This window comes from Scyliorhinus torazame, chromosome 7 (genome assembly GCF_047496885.1).
Source record: "Scyliorhinus torazame isolate Kashiwa2021f chromosome 7, sScyTor2.1, whole genome shotgun sequence".
Lineage (NCBI taxonomy): Eukaryota > Metazoa > Chordata > Chondrichthyes > Carcharhiniformes > Scyliorhinidae > Scyliorhinus > Scyliorhinus torazame.
The window spans coordinates 204,328,179-204,354,534 of record NC_092713.1 but is presented as its reverse complement, the minus strand read 5'-3'; the positions used below and the strand labels follow the sequence as shown (position 1 = coordinate 204,354,534).

Sequence of the window (26,356 nt, the reverse complement as noted above, 5' to 3'; positions counted from 1 at the left end):
AATTTCTGACGAAATGCGAGCAATTCGAACCGTGGTATTACAAAATCGAATGGCACTTGACTATGTGCTAGCTGAAAAAGGTGGCACCTGCGCCCTGATTGGTGCAGAGTGTTGCACTTTCATTCCCGATAACTCTAAAGAAGTTAAAGATTTGGCATTACATATCCAACAAGAAATCAAAAAACTTGATCCACCCCAATTTATCTCTCTCTGGGATAAAATTTGTGGGTGGCTTGGACACACTGGAATGTCCACAATAAGAATAATCCTATTCTCCTGTGTAGCTGCATTCATCATTTACATAACATACCAATGTGCTAAGTGCATAAAAAAACTATTCGCTAAACGCAGGGGACCAACTATCAGAATGATTCAAACTAACCCAACTGTACCCGCAATTGATGAACTTGAGCTGAAATACTATTATTGAAATGTTACTGATCAATCAACTATTTGACTATTATTAACATATTGTATAATTTATTAATACTGAATCAGTAGGATCAAATTTGATTAATTTATTAATTATAATAATTATTTTGACTATTATTAACATATTGTATAATTTATTAATACTGAATCAGTAGGGTCAAATTTGATTAATTTATTAATTATAATAATTATTTTGAAATGCCTATTGCAATGTTAAGTGTCCATTTTATTGTTTAAAACTGCAATGATTCTTTGCGCTTTTACCTATCCTATCGCATTAATGATGTATTTTATCTTCTGGCAATATATCTCACTTAATTTTTCGATTTATCAAAGGGCCGACTGTAGAAGCCAGGTATTTCAAATACAACTAGTATAGGTAAAAGATAGCTGTTTAAGCATAAATATTAAGCCCTAGTTTTAAATACTCATTTTAAAAATGAGAATTTTAGCACACATAAATTCAGGTCTTCAACATGATACATGAAACAGCATAAAATTCCATCATAGATTATAACAGCACAGTTGCAAGACAATTTGACACTGCTTGTGCTAATTGTCAAGGACAAGGACTGAGTTCCATGGCAACGAGGTGGCAGGAGTCCAATGCAGTTTGTAAGAGCATTGAATCATATATATATTTTCTCGATATGAAGTCTCCATTGTTACATTAGCCAAGCTAGTTTAAAACCAGTCTATTGCTGGTAAAGATTAGCAGAATATCACATTCCATAACATGTAGACATGAAACAATTAAAAAGCTGATGTTGCACATTGAAGATGGACGGCTTGCCATCAAATCAAATGTGTTTGAGTCTAACCCAAACCAATTAGGATTATATTGGGGTGTGATTAGATGACTTAAGACAGATATGAAAGTGTATAACTGAAAAGTTTCCGCCCGCCATTTTAGAGATGTCTTTTGGGGGTTCTGTCAGTCTGTCAGTCTGTTAGTCTACTTTTGACTTTGAGTTTGAGTTTAGCTGAAGATTAGCTCTCTCTCTCTCTCTTCATGTTTCATTGCCAGACTTTGACCTTTTAAAAGTTACTTTCGAGCTGTCTGCCTAAGCAAAAAAGATAATGTCTGTAATTCTCTGAAAGCTTTGAATTGTCTACGAATTGCCTTTTAAATGACTTTCAAATTGTAATCAAGCAACTACAAATAAAACAATTCTTTTTGGCACCTGAGAAGTTTTAACTGAAGTTTCTGCTGAGTCCCAGTATTCGCAAAGTGCTACTGGTAACCGAATAGCAGAAATAATATAAATTCCTTCAACTTTACACAGTCGAATAATACTAGGAATCGAACAACTTGGCATAGTCCAGAAATATTACAAATCTTACAACTTGTCGTACTGCGCCAGGACTTTGATTCATCAACTAAGCTTCCCCCAACTTGGCATAGTTCGGCAGGTTAAGATCCTATAAATTAAAGATTCCAACAAAGATGAACAGAAATCTAGGGAGGATTGTCATCTTTACAGTCTGCACCCTCCACGCCAGTGACAGCGGGAGTGCATTCCATCTCCGAAACTCCCTCTTCATTTGTTTCACCATCCTAGTCAAATTTAACTTATGCAACCTGCCCCAGTATCGTGCCACCTGTATCCCCAAGTACCGGAAACTTTCCCCAACCAGCCTAAATGGCAGCTCCTTCAGTCTATTCTCCTGGCCCCTTGCCTGCACCACAAACATCTCACTCTTGGCCATATTTAATTTGTACCATGAAAACCGGCCGAACTTCCTCAATGTTTCCAGTGTATTTTCCATCCCGGCCAGTGGGACCGACATGTACAGGAGCAGGTCGTCCGCATAGAGAGAGACCCTATGCTCCCCCCCCCTCCCATGTCATTCCCTTCCACCCCTTTGCAGCTCTCAACGCCATCGCCAACGGCTCTATGGCCAGCGCAAACAGCAACAGGGAGAGTGGGCACCCCTGTCTGGTCCCGGGGTGTAGTCTGAAATAATCTGACATTATCCTGTTCGTCCTAACGCTAGCTTTTGGGGCCTGGTACAATAGTCTGACCCAATTAACCAGTCCCTCCCCGAACCCAAACCGTCCAAGCACCTCCCACAAATAGCCCCACTCCACCCGGTCAAAGGCCTTCTCAGCGTCCATTGCCACCACTACCTCCACCTCCTTGCCCGTCGGGGGGCATCATGATCACATTAAGCAATCTTCTCAAGTTAGCTGTCAGCTGCCTGCCTTTCACAAACCCTGTCTGATCGTCCCCAATCACCTCCAGTACGCAGTCCTCAATTCTAATCGCCAGGAGCTTGGCATCCACATTGATCAGGGAGATTGGCCTGTATGACCCGCAGGATTCCGGGTCCTTGTCCCGCTATCAGCGAGATGGTGGTTTGCGACATCGTCGGTGGCAGGGTCCCTCTGTCCCTCGCTTCAATAAAAACCTTTGTCAGGACCGGTCTCACTATCTCCGAGAACTTCTTGTAAAACTCTACTGGGTATCCATCCGGTCCCGGGGCTTTCCCTGACTGCATGGCCTTTAGGCTCCCCAATACCTCCTCCGCTCTAATCGGGGCCCCCAGCCCGTCCACTAGTCCCCTGCCTACTTTTGGAAAGGTTAGTCCATCCAGGAACCTTTTCATCTCCTCCGGCTCTTCCAGGGGTTCTGAAGTGTACAGCCTACTACAGAAGTCCCGAAATACCTTATTCAGTCCTGCCGGATCCTCCACTCTGCTCCCCTCCCCATCAACCACTCTACCTATTTCCCTAGCCACCTCCCTCTTCCTGAGTTGCTGCGCTAGCAATCTGCTGGCCTTCTCCCCATGCTCATATACCACTCCCCTCGCCTTCCTAAGTTGTTCCACGGCCCTACTCGTGGACAGCACCCCCAGTTCCGCCTGCAATCTCCGTCTCTCCCTGAGTAGGTCCTCCCCTGGGGACCCCGCATGCTCCTCATCTATCCGGTGAATTTCCCTAACCAATCTGTCCATTTCTGCTCTGTCCGCCCCAACCCTGTGAGCCCGAATTGAGTTCAGCTCCCCCCTCACTACTGCCTTCAGCGCCTCCCACAGGGTCGCTGCTGAAAGCTCCTCCGTATCGTTCACCTGCAAGTAATTTTGCATACACTTCCGAAGTCTCTCACATATCCCCTCCTCCGACAACAGTCCTACGTCTAACCTCCATTGCGGGCGTTGGTAATTCGCCCCCCCCCCGACCTGCAGGTCCACCCAGTGCGGGGCATGGTCCAAGATAGTGATTGCCGAGTATTCCGTATTCTTTACCTCCCCTACACAGTCCCTGCTCAAGATAAAGAAATCAATCCTAGAATATACTTTATGAACATGCGAATAAAACGAGTAGCCCCTTCCCGTCGGCTGTCTGGCTCTCCATGGGTCCACAGCCCCCATTTGCTCCATGAACCCTTTCAGCTCCCTTGCCATTGCTGGGAGTCTGCTCGTTCTGGGACATGACTGGTCCAGCCCCGGGTCAAGGACCGTATTAAAGTCCCCCCCCATTATCAACTTACGTGAGTCTAGGTCCGGGATCTTCCCCAGCACTCTTTTGATAAAGTTAACGTCGTCCCAGTTCAGCACATATACGTTCACCAGCACCACTCTTCTCCCCTCCAGCTTGCCCCTTACCACAAGGAATCTGCCCCCGCCGTCTGCGACTACGCCCTCCGCCTCAAATTGAACCCGCTTATTGATCATAATTGCTGCCCCCCTGGACTTAGAATCCAAGTCTGAGTGGAAGACCTGGCTGCTCCAGCCCCTCCTTAGCCTAGTCTGGTCAGACACTTTCAGATGTGTCTTCTGCAACATAATTACGTCCGCCTTTAGAGCCCGCAAGTGCGCGAACACACGTGCCCTTTTAACTGGCCCATTTAGTCCCCTGACATTCCAGGTGATCAGCCTGGTTGGGGGGCACAACCCCCCACCCCGCCGGTCAGCCATAACCTTTCTTGGGCCCGCCCCCGGCCCATGCGCCGTGCCATTCCTGGTTCGCCTCTTGGCTGCCTCCACCCCCGACCTCCTTTCCATTACCTACTTCAGATCCCCCCCCCCCTCCCCCCCTAGCAACATCCCCCGATAACCCCACCCCTACCATTCACTGGCTGTATTCTCCCCCCCCCCCACCTGACTCCCTTGACTAGCCAATCTGCTAGCCCAGTGACTCATCGCTCCGGCGCCCCCTTGTCTCACTCCCAGTTTCCCCGACCTCATCTCCCCACTCCCCAGCACACCATCCCCCACTCCAACCCACTGGAGCAGTCTCACTAAAATGGGAAAGATCAAACAAGATGTAAACATCAAACAGCACCGTGAGGCTGCTCCAGGTACAATACAGTCCCAGCCGTGTACACAGAAAAGTGTTAACCCACGTCCCTTTCTGAGCACCAAAAAGAAAAAAGAAAAAAAAAAGAACTATATAACACCGCAATACAAGGGAAAAGATCATTCAAGAGAGATACCCTCCCCCCACATCCCCCACAGGCAAAAACTGCCCACAAAAAAAATACACAAGGCACCTTTAAAGCAGTAAACAGTCGACCTGCAGTCCAGGCACAGTAGGCGTCCCTTCAACCAGTAATTCTCAGACCCTGGCTTGCGTCCGTGGGACCTTTTTTCGAGACCAGCCCCTGATCTCTCACGAAGTCCATCGCTTCTTCGTGCTCGGAGAAGTAGTGGTGTTGGCCCTGATGCGTAACCCAAAGACGGGCCAGGAAGAGCAGACCAAACTTCACGTGCTTTTTGAACAACACCTCCTTAACGTGTTTAAAGGCTGCTCGCCACCTGCCTACCTCCTGGCTTAGGTCCTGGTAAATGCGAAGGACACTGTTATTCCACGTGCTGCTCTTAGTGCTCTTTGCCCACTGCAGCACCCGCTCCTTCTCCACATACCTGTGGAACCTAATCAACATCGGACGGGGGCACCCCCCCGGATGCACCTGTCTCGCCTGTACTCTGTGTGCCCCCTCCAGCTCCGGTGGTCGCGGACAGGCTTCAGCCCCCATCAGCTGCATCAACAGGTCCGCCACAAACGCTGTGGCATCAGCTCCCTCCGCCCCCTCCGGGAGGCCGATGATCCTCAGATTTTGTCTGCGGGCTCTATTTCCCAGCTCCTCTACTCTGTCCAGCAGTCTTCTCTGTCTCTCCTTCAACCCGTCGACTTCTAGCCCAGCATTCGCCTGCTCCTCCACCGCCTCTCCCAGCTCCTTAATTTTTTCGTCCTGGGCATCCAATCTCTGGTTCAATTGATCCACTGCCTTCTGAAGTGGGTCCAAGTTATCCCGCTTCAACGATTCAAAACTGCTTTTTATCACCTGCAGCATGTTTTCCAGCGCCTGCTGGATCGCCGGGTCCGAGGTCCGCAGGTCTGCCATCTTTGCTCCCGGGTGAGCTTCCCCTGTACCTTGTCTTTGTCCCTTCCTCTCCCGTTTGCGCTGCTTTCTGCTCTCCCGCAGTTCCATGCAGCTCTGTCCGTTCCTCAGCACCTCCGTGGCCGTCTTTCCAGCGCTCCGCAGTCCTGCAAAACCGGGGAACCAGGTCCTCAGGGGTGGGGTTACCGCCGGAGTGAGAGTCCCCGAATGTGCGGCTCACTCACTCATTGCCGCCACCGGAAGTTCAACCTTTAACTTCCTTGTCGGTCAAGAAACTATCTACCTCTACCTTAAACATGTTCAATGCCACCTGCCTCCACTGCTCTCTGGGGAAGAGAGGGTTGCGAAAATTCACGACCCTCAAGAGGAAAGAATCCTTCTCATCTCCATCTTAAATGGAAGACCCTTTATTTTTAAACTGTGGCCCCTCGCTCTAGTCTTTCCCACAAGTGGTAACATACTTTTGGCATTCTCCCAGTCAAGTCTCCTCAGGATCTTGCATGTTTAAATAAGATCACCTCTCAAATTTCTCAACTCCAGTGGATACAGATCCAGCCCGTTCAGCCATTCCTCTCAAGACAATAACCCCCCGTCTCCCCATTTCAACTATCGGTTGTGTTTTTACTGCTTCAGAGGCACCATTCAGTCTTGCACACACTTGTGGTCGAGAGAAAAAAAAAGTATTTGCCATGAGATAAGAAACCCATCTGTGAAGTGAGCCCTTTCAATGAAGATATCGGAGCTCCAACCAATAACAAGTATGTCAATAGATGAAGGATGACTCAAGAGTTCCATCAAGGCAGGAGATGGTTGTTGCTGAATAAGGTTGGATGAGAAATGGAAAAAGAAAATGAAGAATTGAAACAAAATTTCATTGTACTTTGACAGTAATGGGGAAGATCAAGTTGGGAGAGCACTGGAGACTATAATATTGCAGTCACTCAATATATCAAATTTGACAAACAGAGGGTGCAATCTTCAGCAAAAGTTTGATAGCTTTGAATGATGCGAGGAAGTAATTGTTGGTATAAACACCCCGTTACCCCGCAAGGAGAACAATGCCAACTTCTTGTAGCTAAAATGCCTCATCCCTCAAAGCATTCCAGTAAATTATTGTTAGATTTGTAGAATTAAAATAATTGTGACAGGTCGGAGTTATTTGAACCTTTCAGGAAGGCAGTAACTCCAAGTGGGATATGGGTGCGGAACACCCTCTTGTCTCTGGCAAAACATAGGAACATAGGAATTAGGAGCAGAAGTAGGCAATTCAGCCCTTCGAATACACATGTCAAACCTTTGCCATGTGTTCACACATGCACATTCCAGCAGGGTCTACTGAATAGTAAGTATGTAATCCAGAGGTACTGAGATAAATGATACAGATTAATTATAATTAGTAATCATTATATAAATTATATTGCCAGGACTGAAACCCAATTAACTCAAAACAAATCCTGGAACATAACCAAGGACCCACTTTTCTAAATAGTTTAGTGCTGTATTGCACAGTGTCTTTACCAGAGAATTACAGGGGAGCTGGAGGCTTCGATTTTACATGACTGATGTCAATAAATAAACACAATAGGTATCAGCACTAAGGATGCCTTGGTATTATTTACAACATTGTTAACAGAATGTGTCACTGATTGAGATACGTGGAATAAATGAAAACATTTATTTCTAATCAAAAATAGAACGGATAACTGGATTAATATTGAGTTTACTGGAACAGAATTTTCACAGTACCTTCATTGCAGTGTTAATGTAAGTCTACTTGTGACACTAATAAAGATTATTATTATGGATTAATGCATCAGCTCCATGTGTCCTTAAAACCTGCACAAGCCCATAAACCAGGATAGCCAGCCTTACCCGAACATACAGCAGATTGGATAATGTGTCCATATTCTCTATCCTATATGGGTCCTGATTCCGTAACTCATTGAAAAGGGTTAAAGCTCTATCAATGTCTAAAGATTAGGGGAAAAGAAGGAAAAATAGTTCAACGTTTCCCAAGATACATGACAGTACCAGATAACTACAAAAGAACACAGTAAATTGAAAGTGGTCATTGTCTACTAAACATAGGATAACACAATCCAGCACATATCATTCAGCAATAACACACCCAGCTCATAAGATAATCTCACAACAGTAGACCTGGAAAGATATGTATCTTAATTTTAAAACACATCAGTGCGTTGCAGAAATAAGAAAAAAATTAGACTTTTATTCTAAAGCTAATAGAGAGGCACTCCGTGCCTAATCAGGTTGTTTTATTTGTACAAAAAATAAAATCGAATGCTATTGTATGAGGCAGCCTTCATCTCTCAGCTTCTCGCACACACAATACCATTAAAACACTATTTTTCAATGCACAGTAGGAAATCCTCCTATTTTCTTAGGTGACCCAAAGAAAATGATTTGAACAAATTCAGAGTCAGAATTTTTAAAAGTTCAAACTTATGGCCCGCAGAACCGCTGTGTAAAACAGGGACCCAGGATGCAATTAAACAAATGTCCTGCAGTAACAAAAACTGTGTCAATCAAGGGACATGTCAAACTTAAATTTAGCAAGTAAAATACTGCCATGGGTTCCATTTCAAGTGTTACACACGTGGTTGGCACAGTCTATTTCATCCTAGAAAAGTTAGCCTGATTTCCTTTCTTTAAAATGTTGTTAAGATGGGGACTGATAAAGAAGCTCTGGCCTGGACTTTCCACTTGATTGCTCTGGATTTTCCAATGTAAGTGACCTGAACTGGACAGAACCGGTACAAATAAAAACGCAGAATTTTAAACACTAATTGTGTTGAGTGCAATTCGGGTTTCCATGATATTTTGTGCCAGTTTAAAAAAAAATTCCACTAGAAGCAAATCCCATCCACAAAACTGCCTACCCATAAGGGCGAACTGATCACCAATGGGTGTTTCCGCTCACCTAATCTGCTTGCAGGACTTCTACGAGGCTCCAAAAATCAAGTTGAGTCTTTTGGGCATAAGAACACTAATAGGCATATTATAAAATATTTTAGATGTTTGTTATTTTAAATTATTAAAGAATTGGTGTTTGCATACAAATCTAAATGGAAAACAGCTTTGTATTTGTGTTAAAGTCATTTTCAACAAGGAACATTTTCTGAAGCATTTTTATTTCATGGATCAGAAGGTACTCGTTATCCTGGCATCAGGACCACAAATGCTATGATGCCACATTAAGTGGAGACAGGGACACACGTTGGTATCCAGATACCTAGTGTTAAGTACTAGGTCTGCAGGGTGGCAGTCCCAAATATACAATGGCCAAGTCTTGCATCTGATTTTGAAAATTATGAAATGAAGTGAAAGTTGCCATAGTCCCCAAGGGCCATAGGTTGCTCTCCTCTTTTATATAATAATCTTTATTGTCACAAGTAGGCTTACATTAATGCTGCAATGAAGTTACTGAAAAAAGCCCCTAGTCGCCACATTCCGGCGCCTGTTCGGGTTCACAGAGGGAGAATTCAGAATGTTAAATTCACCTAACAGCACTTTCGGGACTTGTGGGAGGAATCAGGAGCACCCGGAGGAAACCCACACAGACACGGAGAACGTTCAGACTCCACTCAGTCAGTGATCCAAGCCGGGAAACGAACCTGGGACCCTGGGGCTGTGAATCAACAGTGCTACCCACTGTGCTAGCGTGCTGCCCTTTTGTGAGACAGCTGACTGGTTGAACCTGAGGGTCACCACACCTCAGAGAGAGGTTGAGAAGGTAGGGCCTTTATGGATGAACTCAGCCAGTACAGGAATTGAACTTGTGCTGTTGGCAACTTTCTGCATCATGAACCAGAAGTCCAGCCAACTGAGTTAACCAACCCCAAATAAGTGAAGGAATTGGTGGGATTAAAAACAGAAAATGCTGGAGAAACTCAGCACGCCAGGCAGCATCCGTGGAGAGAGGTACAGTTAAAGTTTTGAGTCTGTATGACTCTGCTTAACTCTGGATCTCTCTCCACAGAAGCTGCCAGAACTGCTGAATCTTTCCAGCATTTTCTGTTTTTATTTCAGATTTGCAGCATCCTCAGTATTTTACTTTTATTTTAAGGATTTGATGGAAGCCGGGTTGGATCCAGGCTTGGTTCCAGCTATACTTAGGAGTCACTGCTGAGATAGGTTTTTACTGCAAACATTCCTAAACTCCGGAAATGTTGACTGGCAGGAAAGGAGGCCAAAAGACTGCATTCTAAAAATAAAAATTACACACAAAATCTGGGACCATCCCAATTTGATTTTGAAACACTAAAATGAAGAGACCTCAAACAAACCCTATCACTGACCTCGAACATTGTGATAAGCCACAGCAATTTGGGAGATGATATAAGTGCTTTTGGAGAAGCCAGCATCAATTAGGTTCTGGTATTTTTGCAGTGCCTCCTCAATCAGCTGCAGTTCCGTGTAGATGTGAGCTAGGAAGAACTCTTTCATCCATGTACTGGGTAGTACCATGGGCTTCAGCTGGAAGAGGAATGCAAAGGACACCAGGTATCAGTGGTGTGGACAAGCCAAGATTAAAATCACTATGATCAGAGTCCAAGTGCCTGGGGAGACCCTTGAAATTCCAGACAAAGCAGTCGAGGCAGACACTCTGGAATCATTTAAGGAACAATTTAATAATGCAATAGGCGAGAGTAAGATTATTCTGGATAAATGATTAAACCAGGTTTCCTCATCTGCAAGCATCATGATCTCCTTGAACGGTGGGTCCATTATGGTATCCTACATGGGGGACCTCCAAACTTGCTTTAAATGAGCCAGATTAAAGGGCTTTAAAATGAGGCACTAGTGAATGCCTGGCTTGAAAAACCAGACTCAATCAGGAATAGACCCAACTTTTACATTAGAGAGACTATGGAGCAAGTGAACAAAACCCATTGAGATCTGTTGGAAGTGCGAGTTAAGCTGCTGTACCACCCTCCTTTTTCAATTTTTATTTGGTATAAAGTTTGCACCATAATTAGAAGAAAAAAGGCCTTGTATTTATAGTGTCCTATCATATCTCTCAAAGATTCCATAGTACTTCATACAGCGATTGATTTGAAGTGCATTCACTCTAAAGCAGGCAAACGTGATTCAGCAAGGTCTCAGTGACAGTAATGAGATTCAATAACTAGCTAATCTATTGTTTGTGGAGGAATATTGGCCAGGACACAATGAACTCCTTACTCTTCTTCAACTACTGCCAGTGCATCTTTAATTTACTCTGGAATGGACAAATAGGTTGACACCTCTGGCAAAGTAGCTCTCTCTTTGCAATAAAATATGAGCTCCCCATCTGGGTGTCACCATCATTAACTGGGCCCCTTATTTAACAAGAGGTGCTATGGAAGAATAAACTGTCTCTCTCTCTCTCTCTGTCTACCTTTTCCCAGAACAGTGAACAAGCTAAGGATCAGAAAACTGTTGGACAAGATCAGTTGGGCGAAGATCAGTTACCTCAAGATAAATTGATATTTGAAAATGGGGTTTCCTTTTTTCTTATTACAGAACTATACTCGAGGGGAATTTCATCCATTAATATGTCCAGTGTCAGGGTTTTATTTCTTTTTCATTCACTTTTGGACCAGCAGCACTTTAAGTCACTGATGTCCAATAACATTTCATGATTTTTCTTATGCCCTTGCAATGTTTTGAGTTGCCACTCAGTTGAAGAGAAACAAATGCACTCACTAAGTTATCATCCATGAGAGAAACACCCAGGAAATTAATAAATGAGTAACTTACCATCTCCTTGTCAGTAATGAGGTTGCAGAGTTCAAGCCAAGCTCCCCAATGCAGAGGCAGACTGTGCGTGGCTTCCACAAACACGTCAATAGCTTCTTTAACCAGATCCAGTTTCCGCAGGACTACTCCGTACCTAATATACAGACCCTGAATGAACTTCAGCTTACATGGATATATATAATTAAACTGATCTATACTTTGATAATTCAAGGTTAAACTCGCAAAGCAATAACTATAACGGAGGTTGAACTAGCTTGTGCCCTGAGAAACAATGGTGGCCAGTTTAAGTCATCTAATTCCTGAGTTCACACTGCAAACTTTGACGTCTCTCAATAAAATAAATACAGGGTTCTGCCACCTGGTGCGGACTTGTTTACATACCGTTACACAAAGCCTCAACCGTCTGGCACATAGTCCAAGCGTGCATTTAATCACTGAAACTATCCTGCTAATGCTCCCACAATTGGGAGACATTACTCATTCTGTACTGTTGTATTTTCATAGAATAGAATCATAGAAGCACTACAGTGCAAAAGAAGGCCATTTGGCCCATTGAATCTGCACTGACCCTCTGAAAGAGCATTTCAATCAAGCCCACTGCACCGCTTTATCCCAATAATCCTTTAACCTAACCTACACATCTTTGGACACCAATAGGCAATTTAGTGCAGCCAATCCACCTCGCGTGCACATCTTTGGACTGTGGGAGGAAACCCGAGCACTCAGAGGAAACCCACACAGACACGAGGAGAGAGTGCAAACTCCACACAGTCACTCAAGGATAGAATTGAACCTGGGCCCCTGGCGCTGTGAGGCAGCAGTGATGATTACTGCGCCACCATGCTGTCCTTTAAATTTTGTCTCCAAAAGGAAAACATATTGATTTTATTAGGCTGACAATAAATATAAGCATTTTCAAATAACTGCGCTAATCCATTGACAATGTTAGAATATATTCTATTGAATTGTAACACCCTTCAGGTGCTACAAAGGGAGATATTTTAACATCTTTCACTCATCCTCTTATCAGGGTTTCCCAAACATTTCCAGCCACATAACCCTTTTGAACCCCAAAGAGGACCGACAGAACCCCTGAGAAACAGTCTTATTATGTTGAGGAGTCAAACAACAAACAATGATTGTTTTGTGCAATAAGTGTCATGTGAGAGTACCTTTCAGAAATGGGTGTTGATCAAATAGCTGTGGTGGATGTACCTTTAGGAAACGGGTGTTTATCAAATAGCTGCAGTGATGTCAGAGTGTGGGTGGAGCTGGGCTCTCTGTCTGCTTTGACTTTCGTTTTTGAGCTGGTAGCTACAGTGTGTGTTTAGTTTCGTTTTCAGAGTTGGAACTGCATCCAGCCAAACAAGGTGAAATTCTGATCTCTCTCTGTATGAAAAGAATGTCTTCAGATCACTTGCTAAGTTAAAAGTGATAACTGCTCTCAGTAGAGAATTTAAACCTGATGTCTTTGTTAAAGAGGGTATGTGTCTCATGGATATTGCTAGGAAAGATTAAGGGTTACTTATAGAGTACTGTATTCTTTGGGAGAAGTATTTGAATGGATAGTTGCTAAGATGTTTACTGTGTGTTTATAAAATGTTAACTGGATTCATATAATAAACATTGTTTTGTTTTAAAAGTACTTTAGATCTCTGTTGCATCACACCTGTAGAGTGGGCCCCTGTGCTCCCCATAACCACAATCTATTAAAAGTTATGGGTCAGGTGAACTCCATGATACACTTTGGGGTTCTCTAAACCCTGGCCCGTAATATAAGTATCAACATACAAAAACATATTTATAGAAGTCTTTTCCATTTCTTATATGTATACAATTTTATAATTACAACATTATCTTAATCAATAAATACTTAAGTCTTACTTTCTCTTTGTCATTTTTAGTGGGAGGAGTGATGCTGCTTCTTTTACTCACAAGTTTAATATTAGGAGTGCTGTGGAGAACCGGATTCTCATGTCAGACACAAACACTCTCCCTCGCACCACACACGCACACACACACCAAATGCTGGGAGAAACAAGCCTCTGATTGGACAAGCAGCATCACATCATTTTCCAAATTTTTATACAGTCAGCCTGACCATTGCAGAATCCCTGAATGCATCCAAAGAAACCCCAGGGTTCCATGGAACCCAGTTTGGGAAGCCCTGCCTTATTACAATTCTGAAAGGAATTGTCATTTAGCTCACCAGATCATTCATCCAAAAACAACCTTGAGCTCTCCTGTTTCTTTGTTAATTCCAGACTTTTCACCCAATTCCCTACCGAGAAATCCATTTCACATTGATTTCACACCAGTAGAATGAAGAGGGACTTCCTAACATTAATCCTAAGTTTGCTTTTCACTACTTTATATTTGAAGCCCCTTGCTTGTGTGTTATGATTTGGTCTGAATTAGTGTTCGAATTTACATCTTTTATACCATTTACTATCCTCATACAGCTTTACAAAGTCACCTTTCAAGACTGAAAACCACAAGTTCCTCCAGCCTTTCCTCACAACTCAGTCCACTGGAACCTCTGTCTTGTAAGTCTTCTATCCAACACTCCCAAGGTGCTGAATGCTTTGGTGAGCACAACGGAGCACACTACTCATGGACGAAAACAAATTATTGCAGATGCTGGGAATCTGAAATAAAAACAGAAAAATCTGGAGCTACTCAGCAGAGCTGGCAGCATCTGTGGAAAGAAAATCAGTTAATGTTTCAGGTCAATGGCTGTTGGTCAGAACCAGCTCTAATGAAAGGTCACTAGCCTGAAACATTAACTCTTGTTTCTCTCTCCACAGATGCTGCCAGCTCTGCTGAACTTTTCTCAAGGTATGGTCTGATCAAAGGGCGGAAGGTTGTTTTCAGGACTCTCTCAGGCTGGCAATCTATTGTTTAAACTAAGTTCTGCACTTTAGAGAGAGCCATCTCCTTGGTTTGGGAAATTGCAAAAACAACAGGAATAAGAACACAGGAACAGGAGTAGGCCATTCAGTCCCTCGAGCATGTCCCATCACTTAATGAGATCATGGCGGGTCTGTGACCTAACTCCATATACTTGCCTTTGGCCCCGTGTCCCTTAATATCTTTGCTTAACAAAAATCTATCTCAGATTTAAAATTAACAACAGCTCTAGCTTCAACTGCTGTTTGTGGGAGAGAGTTCCAAACCTCTACCACCCTTTGAGTGAAGAAGTTCTTCCTGACATCTCCCCTGAATGGTCCAGCCCTAATTTTTAGACCATGCCTCCTAGTTTTAGAATGTCCAACCAGTTGAAATAGTTTATCTTTATCTACCTTGTCTTTCCCTGTCAATATCTTAAAAACTTTGATCAGATCACCCCTTAACCTTCTAAATTCTAGGGAAAACAGGCCTAATTTGTGTAATCTTTCCTTGTAATTTAACCTGACATTAACATTCCAATAGCTCATTATCCCTGGTCACAATGTCATGGAGTACAGCTTCACAATGGAATGGCTTCTAACTAAATGGTTAGTTTTCAGGCTGCCTTTTAGCATTTCCTAAGTACAACACATGGCAACAAAGAATGGCTAAAATATGGAGCAGTGCACAGATAACACCCTTCCATTCCCACCACCACCTTTGTACATAGTTGTGAGGAAATTCAGTAAAGTCACCTTCCCAGAATTGTCAGCTATCTCATTCAGCACAATTTGGGGAAAAAGACAGTTAAATAGTCACATAAGGCGGTACATACAAGTATAGCCCAAAACCATCCAATTCCCTGGCTTTATGTTTTTTGCTCAGTTCAACTCGCAATTCCCTCAGAGACTCATTCTTCACTTGTCCTTTCTCCAAGGGTCCTGTCAAGCAGATAGAAAATAAACCTTCACACATACAGGCCAAGGACAACCCTGATGTAGCTTGGAGTCACAGATCACAGTTTAGCAGACAAATAATGCAGGAGCCTCTTTGTTCTTTTCATGGTCTTTCAATACTAAAATGTAATGCGACTATAAGCCTTCATAAACTTAAACAATCGACCAATGAAATAAACTTAGACTTAAAGCATCTTTTCACAGTTTAGCCTTCCTTAACAGATTTTCATACATTTAATAAAACATAGGTGCCATTAATAATGCAGGTCAATAAAAACATTGTAGTCACCATCTCTTACTTCAAATACACATTAATGAATTAAAACTTCAAATACAAAATGATGCATAATATTCATTTCAATGAATGTAAGGATGGTTGATAAATCTGTGTGGCCCTCCCAACAGGCTAGTTGATAAGGACAATAGACATCAAATACTACCAATAAAATCTTTATTAGTGTCACAAGTTGGCTTACGTTAACACTGCAATGAAGGTACTGTGAAAAGCCCCTAGTCGCCACACTACGGCACCTGTTCGGGTACACAGAGGGAGAGTTCAGAATATCCAATTCATCTAACAGCATGTCTTTCGGGACTTGAGGAAGGAAACCGGAGCGCCCGGAGGAACCCCACGCAGACACAGGGAGACTCTGCACAGTCAGTGACCCAAGCTGGGAACCGAACCCCGGTCCCTGGCGCAGTGAAGTGACAGTGCTAACCGTTGTGCCTCACTGTCACTCTACTAAAGGCAGGCTGCAGAGAAATATAGCATAAAATAAGGGAGTTTTCAATTACCACACCATATGTTCAATAATATTGTATTTAATTAAGTTCAAATCCCCTACTGATTTAGCCAATTGACCCAATGAGGACATGAATGCAAATAATCAAAATCTCGTAACAAGCAATAACCGCAATGTGCCTTCAGTGGCCATGGGGAAACAATTTGCGCTTGTATTTGTGTCATGTAGGGATGTACACTGCCTTGTTTATTGGCAGCTTTGGTAGTAAAAGTGTAGCACTGCTATTTGTAAAGCTCGTGGACAGTTTTAGATTTAACTGAATCGCCATATGATGGGTAAAACGAAGGATTGTTAACCAACTAAGAAGATTCACACGGAGAACCAAAGAAGAATGCGGCCAGAAAAGAGAATTGAAATGAGAAGTTTTGTATTATTCCATCGTAGCTGCATGCAACACAGCAATAGAAAAGTGCATACAAAATTTCTTTAAGTTTCAAAAAAAGTCAAAGCTTTTAAGTATGTTAGTAGGGAATCTTCAAATAGTGGTTTGGTATTGCACAAAAAGTTTTGATACTGAAACCAATTTTCTTTAGATTAAAAAAATTGCATCGTTTTAAAAATTAAATGTGGGTTTCCTCCGGGTGCTCCGGTTTCCCCCCACAGTCCAAAGATGTGCAGGTTAGGTGGATTTGCCATGCTAAATCGTCCTTGGTGTCCAAAATTGCCCTTAGTGTTGGGTGGGGTTACTGGCATATGGGGATGGGGCGGAGGTGTGGGCTTGGATAGGGTGCTCTTTCCAAGAGCCGGTGCAGACTCGATGGGCCGAATGGCCTTCTTCTGCACTGTTTATTCTATGAATAAGTCACACAGATCAGAAGTGCCCATGTTTGATCACTGGCCTAATCTGGGTTAGCTGATCTCAATCAGGTTGGCAGCGGGGTATTACTGTTGGCTGCAGTACACTTGAGTTAGGAACGGAGGGTCAGAAGAACACATAATCTCAGATGATATCATATCATCTGTAGCCCTCGGGACTCCAACACGGAGTGCAGCACCTTCAGATTTCTGACCTTTCGACTCCATCTTCAACCCTCCTTTTAAAAAAAATATTCCATACACGCACTGCTTCATTGCAAACACCCCCTCCACCTCTCACACCAGGCCGTCTGTCTTTTGTTCTGCAAATTGCCACCTTTTGTTGCAGTTTCTACATTCTTCCTCCTTTCTGTTGTGACAAAGAGTCTATGGACTCAAAACATTAACTCTTTTTCTGCTGGGCAGCACGGTGGCTACGGTGCTGAGGATACGGGTTCAATCCCGGCTCTGGGTCACTGTCATAGAACATAGAACATACAGTGCAGAAGGAGGCCATTCGGCCCATCGAGTCTGCATCAGCCCACATTAAACCCTCACTTCCACCCTATCCCCGTAACCCAATAACCCCTCCTAACCTTTTTCGACACTAAACGGCAATTTAGCATGGCCAATCCGCCTAACCTGCGTCTTTGGACTGCGGGAGGAAACCGGAGCACCCAGAGGAAACCCACGCAGACACGGGGAGAACGTGCTGACTCCAGCAGGGAATCGAACCTGGAACCCTGGCGCTGTGAAGCCTCAGTGCTATCCACTTGTGCTACCGTGCTGTCCATGTGGAGTTTGCACATTCTCCCCATGTCTGCGTGGGTTTTGCCCCCACAACCTAAAAGGTTAGGTAGATTGGCCACGCTAAATTGACCCTTAATTGGAAAAAAAATAATTGGGTACTCTAAATTTATTTTTAAATATAATTTTTAAAAACTCTGTTTCGGCTGGCTGCAGCCCCCCCATCCCACCACCACCACCCCGTCGCCCCCCCCCCTCCGTCCCCACACACACACAACTTTGCTGAATACATAAGTGTGGCTGTAAAGTGAGAGCAGGATTGCACTTGTCATCTATGATATCTATCTAGCAGTCAAATATCTGAGCCGGGAATCGCGCCCCGACACTGGCTTCCCCATTCACCGATGCCGTTTTTCGGGCGCTCGCGGGATTGCCGCCACGACGGTCGGGGGGCAGTTGACAGCACCCCCTACCCCCGGCGATTCTCCAGGGCCGACGAGTTTGGCCGAGTCCCGCCGACATGGATTACTCACCTCCCACATGGCGGGACCTGGAAGGTGAGTGTGCGGCAGCCGTCCTGGAGAGGGCGGAGGGACAGTCCGTCCCCGGGGAGGGGCCCCACAGTGGCCTGGCCTACGATCGGTGGGTGGGCTGGTTCCGTGGGCCATTGTTAGAGAATCCCGCCCCATGTTTCTCACACAGCCCAGGGTTATATATGAATAAAGGCAGAGTGACCAGTGCGTGTACTACTATAGGCTTTGACAAAGGGTCACCTGGACTCGAACATTAGCTCCTTTCTCTTCCTACAGATGCTGCCAGGCCTGCTGAGATTTCCCAGCCTTTCCTCTTTGGTTTCAGATTCCAGCATCCGCAGTAATTTGCTTTTATCCGTTTTTACTACTATAGCCCAGTACGAATCAACACCTCAGCTAAAAAATGACTTTTTAAAAAAACTTTAAAATAGTAATCTTTTTTTAGTGTTCTAACACGGAACTCGATTGCAAAGTTTCATGCAATGGACAAAATTATAGCTTATTGCTCTGGTGTCCAGTTATTGATGGCAGACTGACTTACCCAAACTGTCCACTGTTTCATCATCCTTCTTCTTTTCCCCAGACTAGAATACCAAAACACAGTCACTAAACATTTAAAATAACTTCGCCTATTAGAATCAGAGCATTACAGCATAGAATCAGAACTAGAACATAACAGAGTCAGTAACTGGGATGATCTTTACATTATCCATATTCCTTTTAATCATTTATCTGTCGTCACCCACCCCACCACCCTCCTGAGGATATTTGCCCAAGACACTGGGATAACTCCTCTCCTTCGAAACAGTGACATGGGATCTTTTACATCACTCGAGCAGGCAGATGGGGCCTTTTAACATCTTATCTAAAACACAGTGCAGCACTCCCTCAGCGTTGCACTGGCGTGTCAGCCTTGATATTTGGGCTTATGTCCTGGATTGTGACCTTGGCAGATGGAATTTGGAGATTCTTGTTTATTACCAACTTGCTTTGTTCGCTGGGTAGGAGAAGGAATCTTCACAACAGATAATGAAGTTTCTATCAGATCTCAGAAAATGGTGTTTAGTATGTGTGGCCCTTGCCCAAAACCTGCTGGGAAATATGGTCAAGTGAAAGGAACACTAAGCCTGCTGGGAAATGTGGCCAAGTAACAGGGACGTTGAAGAAACAAAAGAGGCATTAAGAGCTGAGAGTACAGATTCTGAAACAGGACAGCAGTTGGCGGCCTCCGACTGTGAGATTTATCGTTATCGACAAAAAATGCCTGAGGCAAGAGATAGAAACAAGGTCTGGGACCAGTTCATTCGTTATATTCAGGAGGGAGCTGGACGTGGTCCTTGCGGCTAAAGGGGTCAAAGGGAATGGAGAGAAAGCGGGAGTGGGATACTGAATTTGCATGATCAGCCATGATCATATTGAATGGTGGTGCAGGCTCAAAGGGCCGAATGGCCTACTCCTGCACCTATTTTCTATGTTTCTATGATCACCTGGAAGGAGGAAGGATGAGCGATATGCAGGTGTGAAATATAGAGGGTCATAAACATTAGCTGTGGCCTGTCCGATGAAAAGGGAGGTGGTCATCGATTGTGTAGAAATGCATGTAGTCAATCAGGCAAACAGTCCCAAGAAAGATGTAAATATCAATGCAGAAGTGACCATGGTATGCGAAACCTCGAAGAACAATCGCTGAAGTAAATCTCAGTCTCTAGCCTGAAGACGGAGTCTGAACCCCGCTTGTGCCTGGCCAGTGCAATTGGGTGGTGAGGTCTCCATAGATCCACTAAAAGTCATTAGATAAGTATTAACGGTCTAACATATGCTCATGAACTGATAATGGTAGTACAGGAAGGGAGAATCATTTGTGTCCTTTTGATACAGAGTATGATAGAACCTCTCTTGTAGTAATGATAAACATTGGGATTTTTATATTGTGTTTAACAAAGAAGTGATTTGATTCAAAGTTAAAGGTGTTGTGTCATCAATCGACTGGAGCAAGGGTCCCTGTCAACATATGACTGTCCAGCAAAGATGGCAGAATATGATTTCATCCCATTAGTCTAGGTTGAATTTAAAACAAGCTCCAGGATGAAAGTCACCCAGAAATGCATCCGATCGGTCGCTGCATGTTTACCATTAATGAGTGTTCTCTTACCAGGTATCTGGAGTACATATACAGGAAATAAGCCTTCTGACTCTGACAGCCTTTCAGAAAATACGCTGCTCGGTCATATTCCTTCAAGTCAAAGTATGACTTGGCCAAAGTGTAGGCATCCAAATCCACCAGGTCTTCCTAAACAGAAACACATTTTTACAAAAATAAAAATCAATCAATTACTCAAAAGTAGATCTCTCGTGAAATGCAGACACAGCCCCTATTCTGGACACTGAACTGTAATGCAGCTGATTTCCTCTGCACACAGTTATCAGGATTTTGTTAATGGACAGGACAGAATGAAAAGGGATTTCAATTCCTCATTCATTCCCCACCCACCCCCACCCAAAGCAAGCACCAGGATAGAAAAGTATAAATTACATCCTGATGCATTATGAGCTTACCCAGGCACACCCTGCTCTATTAAAGCTGTGTGTCTCCTTTTCAATAGTAACACCCGGGAAGAGGATCAATGCAACACCCCTTTTATACTTTTTCTAAACTCAACCTAGTGGAAAACCGAAAAACAAAGCTTCAGTTCCAATGGTTTCAGACCTTGTAAAACTGAGGCATCTCCATTTCAGAACTGCATCTATATAGCTGCCTATATAAAATGAGTGGAATCTGTGTACTGTTTGAAATAAAGAACTGTCATACCTCTGTCAGTGTAGGGGCAGGTGGCAGCTCATCTTTAGGAAGAGGATCCAGGGAGAAGGCCAACTCTGAAGCCCTGTGCATAGTAGAAAGAATCAACCTTAATCAGAATGCGAGCAATCCAGACCTCTCCCCAAATTCCATGTAATATAGGCAAACCCATCAGAATAGCTCTTTACACAATCAAACAAAGAAGAGAACATCACAGAATCAGATAATGAAAGTGCAGAAGAGGCCCTTCGGCCCATCGAGTCTGCACTAATGCATGAAAGACACCTGACCAGCCCACCTAATCCCATTTGCCAGCACTTGGCCCATAGCCTTGAATGTTATGATGTGCCAAGTGTACATCCAGGTACTTTTTGAAGGATATGAGGCAATCCCCCCCACCCCCGGCCACCCTCCCAGGCAGTGCATTCCAGACCGCCACCACTCTCTCGGTAAAGAAGTCTTTCCTCAAATCCCCCCTGCCCTTCACCTTGAATTTGCGACCCCTTGCAACTGACACTTCAACTAAGGGGAACAGCAGCTCCCTATCCGCCTTGTCCGTGCCCCTCACAAACTTGTACACCTCGATCAAGTCGCCCCTCAGTCTTGTCTGCTCCAGCGAAAACAACCCAAGCCTATCCAATCTCTCTTCATAACTTAAAATGTTCCATCCCAGGCACCATCCTGGTAAATCGCCTCTGCAACCCCTCCAGTGCAATGACATCCTTCCTATAATGTGGCAACCAGAACTACAGACAGCACTCCAGCTGTGGCCTCACCAAAGTTTTATTCAACTCTAACATGGCCTCCCTGCTTTCGTAATCTATGCCTCGAGTGATAAAGCCATGATGGGGAGATGCCGGTGCTGGACTGGGGTGGGCACAGATTTATTTGGAATCACGAGCTTTCGGAGAGCTCACCTGATGAAGCAGCTACGCTCCAAAAGCTCCTGATTCCAAATAAACCTATTGGACTTTAATCTGGTGTTGTTCGACTTCTCGACTGATATAGGCAAGTGTCCCATATGCCTTTTTCACCACCCTACTAACCTGCCCTTCTTCCTTCAGAGATCATGGGGCATACATTCCACAGTCCCTTTGTTCCCCAGAACTACCGAGTGTCATGCCATTCATTGAATACTTCCTTGTCACATTATTCCTTCCAAAGTTCATCATCTCACACTTTTCAGGGTTAAATTCCATCTGCCACTTATCCGCCCATTTGACCAACCCTTCTATATCTTCCTGTAACCCACAACACTCAACCTCACTGTTAACCACCCGGCCAATCTTTGTGTCACCCGCAAACTTACTAATCCCATCCCCCATATTGTCATATATGTCATTTTTATAAACGACAAATAGGGGACCCAGCACAGATCCCTGAGGTACGCTTCCAGTCACTAAAGCAGCCGTCTGTCATCACCCTCTGTCTCCTACAGCTAAGCCAATTTTGGATCTACCTTATCAATTTACTATGTATCCCATGTGCATTTTCCTTCTTTATAAGTCTCCCATGTGGGACCTTGCCAAAGGCTTTGCTGAAATCCATATAACTACATCAACTGCACCACCCTCATCTACACACCTGGTCACATGCTCCAGAAATTCAATCATATTTGTCACCACCACAACCCAAAGATGTGTAGGTAGGTGGTTTGGCCATGCTAAAATTGCCCCTTAATTGGGGGAAAAAAATTGGGGACGGGATTCTTCGATAATGGGGCTAAGTGTTGATGCCGTCGTAAACGCCGAAGTATTTTATGACGGCGCATCTGGCCCCTAGGAGAAGCGATCCTGCGCCACACAGGGGGCCAGCATGGCATTGGAGTGCAAGTTCGCGCATGCGCGCCACGGCCGGCGCAAATTCGTGGATGCGCGTGGGTTGCCTTCTCCGCGCTGGCCCCCGGGCAACATGGCGGAGCCCAACAGGGGCCTGGCGCGGAGGAACTTAGGTCCCCGCCAGGATAAGCCCGGCCTCCGATCGGTAGGCCCAGATCGCTGGGCTGGCCACCGTGGATGCCCCCCCTGGAGTCGGAACCCCCTCCCCTACACCAGAATGGCCCCCGTAGCATGAACGCCGAGGTCCCGCCGGGTAGGACCACACGCGAACGACGCCGGCGGGACACGGCCCAACTCGGCGGGTATTTGGCCCGTCGAGCTTAGAGAATCGCCTGGGGAGAGGGGGGGCGCGTTGAACCGCCCCCGACCGGCGCCGGCGATTCTCCGACCCGGCACGGGGTCGGAGAATCCCGCCCTGGGTACTTTAAATTTAAAAAAATTCTGTACACTGAAAAAATAATAGTCAACACTATCACTGCAACGTTATAAAGGTAATAATCAATAAAGTCTGTAAGTTGATAAGCTTAAACAGATAGTCATTCAGAGTTGAAAAAAGAAATTTGTAAATAAAAACAAGTAACTACAGCTAAATATTAAAAGCAACTACAGTTAGTTTACCGTCAAGTGGGGAAAACTTCCCCAAATAATAATTGTGATAAAATTAATAGTCACATGGACAAGCATGGATAATTAAGGAAAACCAGCATGGATTTCATAAGGGAAAATCATGTTTAACTAACTTGTTGAGGCTTTTTGGTGAGGTAACAGAAAGGGTCGATGAGGGTTATGCTGTAGTGTACATGGACTTCCAAAAGGCACTTAGCACAGTGCCGGACAATGGACTGGTGAACAAGGTTATAGCTCTTGGAATAAAGGGGACAGGAGCAACATGGATACAAAATTAGTTTTGTGACAGGAAACAGAGTAGTGGTTAATGGGCTGGAGGAAGATTTGTAGTGGAGCTCTACAGGGGTCAGTGTTGGGACCTTTGCTTTTCCTGATATTTGTGATTGACCTAGACCAGGACACAATCTCAAAATTTGCAAATGATTCAAAACTTGGGAAGCATTGTGAACTCGGAGGAGGATAGTCTAAAACTTCAAAGGGATATGGGCAAGATGGTGGAAAGGTGGCAGATGAAGATGCAGAGTATTGTGAAGTGATTAATTTTGGAAGGAATCACTTCCAAAGCGTGATTGCTTCCAAAGACAATATAAAATAAAGGAAACAACTCTAAAGGGGCTACAGAAATAGAGGGATCTGGGTGTATATGTGCATAAGTCATTGAAGGTGTCAGGACACACTGAGAGCGTGGTTCATAAAACATAAAGTGGCCTAGGTTTTATTAATAGGGACATAGAGGATAAGAGTAAACTTGCTGAACTTGTATAAGACATTAGGTCGGCCTCAGCTGAAATATTGTGCCCAGTTCTAGTCGCTGGACTTTGTGAAGGATGGGAATACATTGGAAAGATTACAGAGAAGGCTGAGGGGAAATCTGACAGAGATATTCTAAACCATGAGGAGTCTGAACAGAGTAGATAGGGAGAAACTGTCCCCACTTGTGAAAAGATCAAGAGGGCGCAGATTTAAAGTAATTGGCAAAAGAAGCAAAAGTGACATAAGAATTTGTTTTTACACAGCTAGGGATTAAGGTCTGAAATGCACTGCCTGAAAGTGTGATGGAAGCAGGTTCAATCAAGATACTCAAAACGGAATGAAGACTGTTAACTGAAAAGGAAAAACATGCAGGGCTACGGGAACGTGCAGGTGGGAAAATAGCATAAAGTGAATCGCTAGTTTGGTGCAGACACAATGGGCCGATTGGCCTCCTTCTGTACTGTAATTCTGAGGTATTTCTAACTCTACCCTCATGCTGAACCAGTTACACTTTACATGTCCGTACATAGTAAACCATTTGCACACATTAGCACAAGGTGGAGGTGTGTAAACTGCTCTGACAAATCCAGATTGAAGTCTGATGTACGGATGTGTTTTACACCCTTCATCATTACTGAAGAGTAGATAACAACAGGGAATAGGAGATTAAAGCGCAGGGAGGGGGATGCTTGAAGTGAAGTTGATCATCAACAGCGAGTGTGATGGAAATAGACTGAAACACATTGTGTTGTATTTGCAATTTCAGCTCCCGGTTTGGCCTCCTGCTGCTGTTGTTGTTAGTCTCAGCTCCCTCCCGCCGGCTCTCTCACTCACCACTTGGCACTCTGAAGCAAGCCGCGCTCCCTGCACAGGACGCTCACCGCCATCAGGCCCCGTTTCACCTCCTTCAACTCTGGGAACTCACTCAGCCCCGCCATCTTCCTCCGGTTCACCCTCACAGCCAATCGGAACACGGTCCTCTGCACAGCCAATCAACACGCTGCCTCAATTCAGACCAATCACAGTTCGGCTATCTTCGCAGCCAATCAGTGGGGCTCCTCCAATCAGTCAGTCACATGGCCAGGTCAGTCCCAGCCAAACACAGCACCGGTCCACTCCCAGCCAATCACAGCTCGGCCTCCCTGACAGCAATTCACATGGACGCCGCATTCGCCGCCAATCAGCGTAGAGTATTCATTGACCAATCGGAATATGGTCATACTTCAGGCCAATCAAAGCACCGCAACGGTTAAAACCAATCAGAGTGCTGCATCCTTCACAGCCGCTTAGCAACTCCTCAACCGCCAACATCCGTTCAGCGGGTTGGACAGAATTCTTACAGCTCCGGATGTCTATTATGTGAATGGTGATTTTTGTGGGAAGTTATGAAGAAGAAACGTCCAGTTATTATTCATCAGACAGATATAGCGATAATTATATGAAAGGATGTTGGAGAGGACTTCTTACAACTAACCAGACCCAGGGACAAGTCGCAGGCAGAGCTTTCTAATAGAGCTCTGTGCTCTAAACCGCCGACACTACCCCCTTCTCCAGTCCCCCTGTCGTCAGCACCTCCTCCTGCAATGTGGAGGCCGGCTCCACCGGGAAGCTCTATCTGCTTTCTGGCAAAATCTCGAACCTGCATGGATCTAAACATTTCCCCCAGCTCCAGCCCATACTTCGCTTCCAGCTCCTTCAATCCTGCAAACCGCACCCGAAGAAACAAATCTTTTAGCGTCTTAATCCCCTTCTCTTCCCATTTCCTAAAATTTCCATCCCACCTCCCTGGCTCAAATCTGTGGTTCCCCCAAATCGGCACTTCCCTTGAGCCTACCCCCAACCCTAAGTGTTGGCGAAACTGCCTCTAAATTTTCAATGAAGCTATTATTACCGGATTCCCTGAATATTTACCCGGAGCTATCGGGAGCGGCGCTGTTGCAAGTGCTTTCAATCCCGACCCCCTGCACAAACTCTCCTCCATTCTGACCCACTGGGAATCAACCCCTCTGATCCAGCTCCGCACCTTCTCCACATTCGCCGCCCAGTAGTAGTACAACAAGTTTGGGAGACCCAAA

At 44.6% G+C, this 26,356-nt stretch overlaps 1 protein-coding gene across 2 annotated transcripts in view; it reads right to left on the bottom strand.

The window, feature by feature from the left end:
- cdc23 (CDC23 (cell division cycle 23, yeast, homolog)) overlaps nt 1–25,240 on the bottom strand; it is a 37,325-nt gene extending 12,085 nt beyond the window's left edge. Inside the window, exons 1-8 of one of the 2 annotated variants that reach the window (XM_072511974.1) lie at nt 25,116–25,240; nt 21,076–21,148; nt 20,419–20,556; nt 18,808–18,850; nt 15,268–15,373; nt 11,544–11,676; nt 10,100–10,277; nt 7,653–7,750 (exon numbers count right to left, since the gene is read on the bottom strand). In XM_072511974.1, coding sequence (XP_072368075.1) covers nt 7,653–7,750; nt 10,100–10,277; nt 11,544–11,676; nt 15,268–15,373; nt 18,808–18,850; nt 20,419–20,556; nt 21,076–21,148; nt 25,116–25,219 — 873 coding nt within the window. In that variant the 5' untranslated portion in view covers nt 25,220–25,240. The remainder of the gene's footprint in view (nt 1–7,652; nt 7,751–10,099; nt 10,278–11,543; nt 11,677–15,267; nt 15,374–18,807; nt 18,851–20,418; nt 20,557–21,075; nt 21,149–25,115) is intronic. The other variant, XM_072511975.1, reaches the window with a different exon arrangement.
- Nucleotides 25,241–26,356: the final 1,116 nt, after the last annotated feature.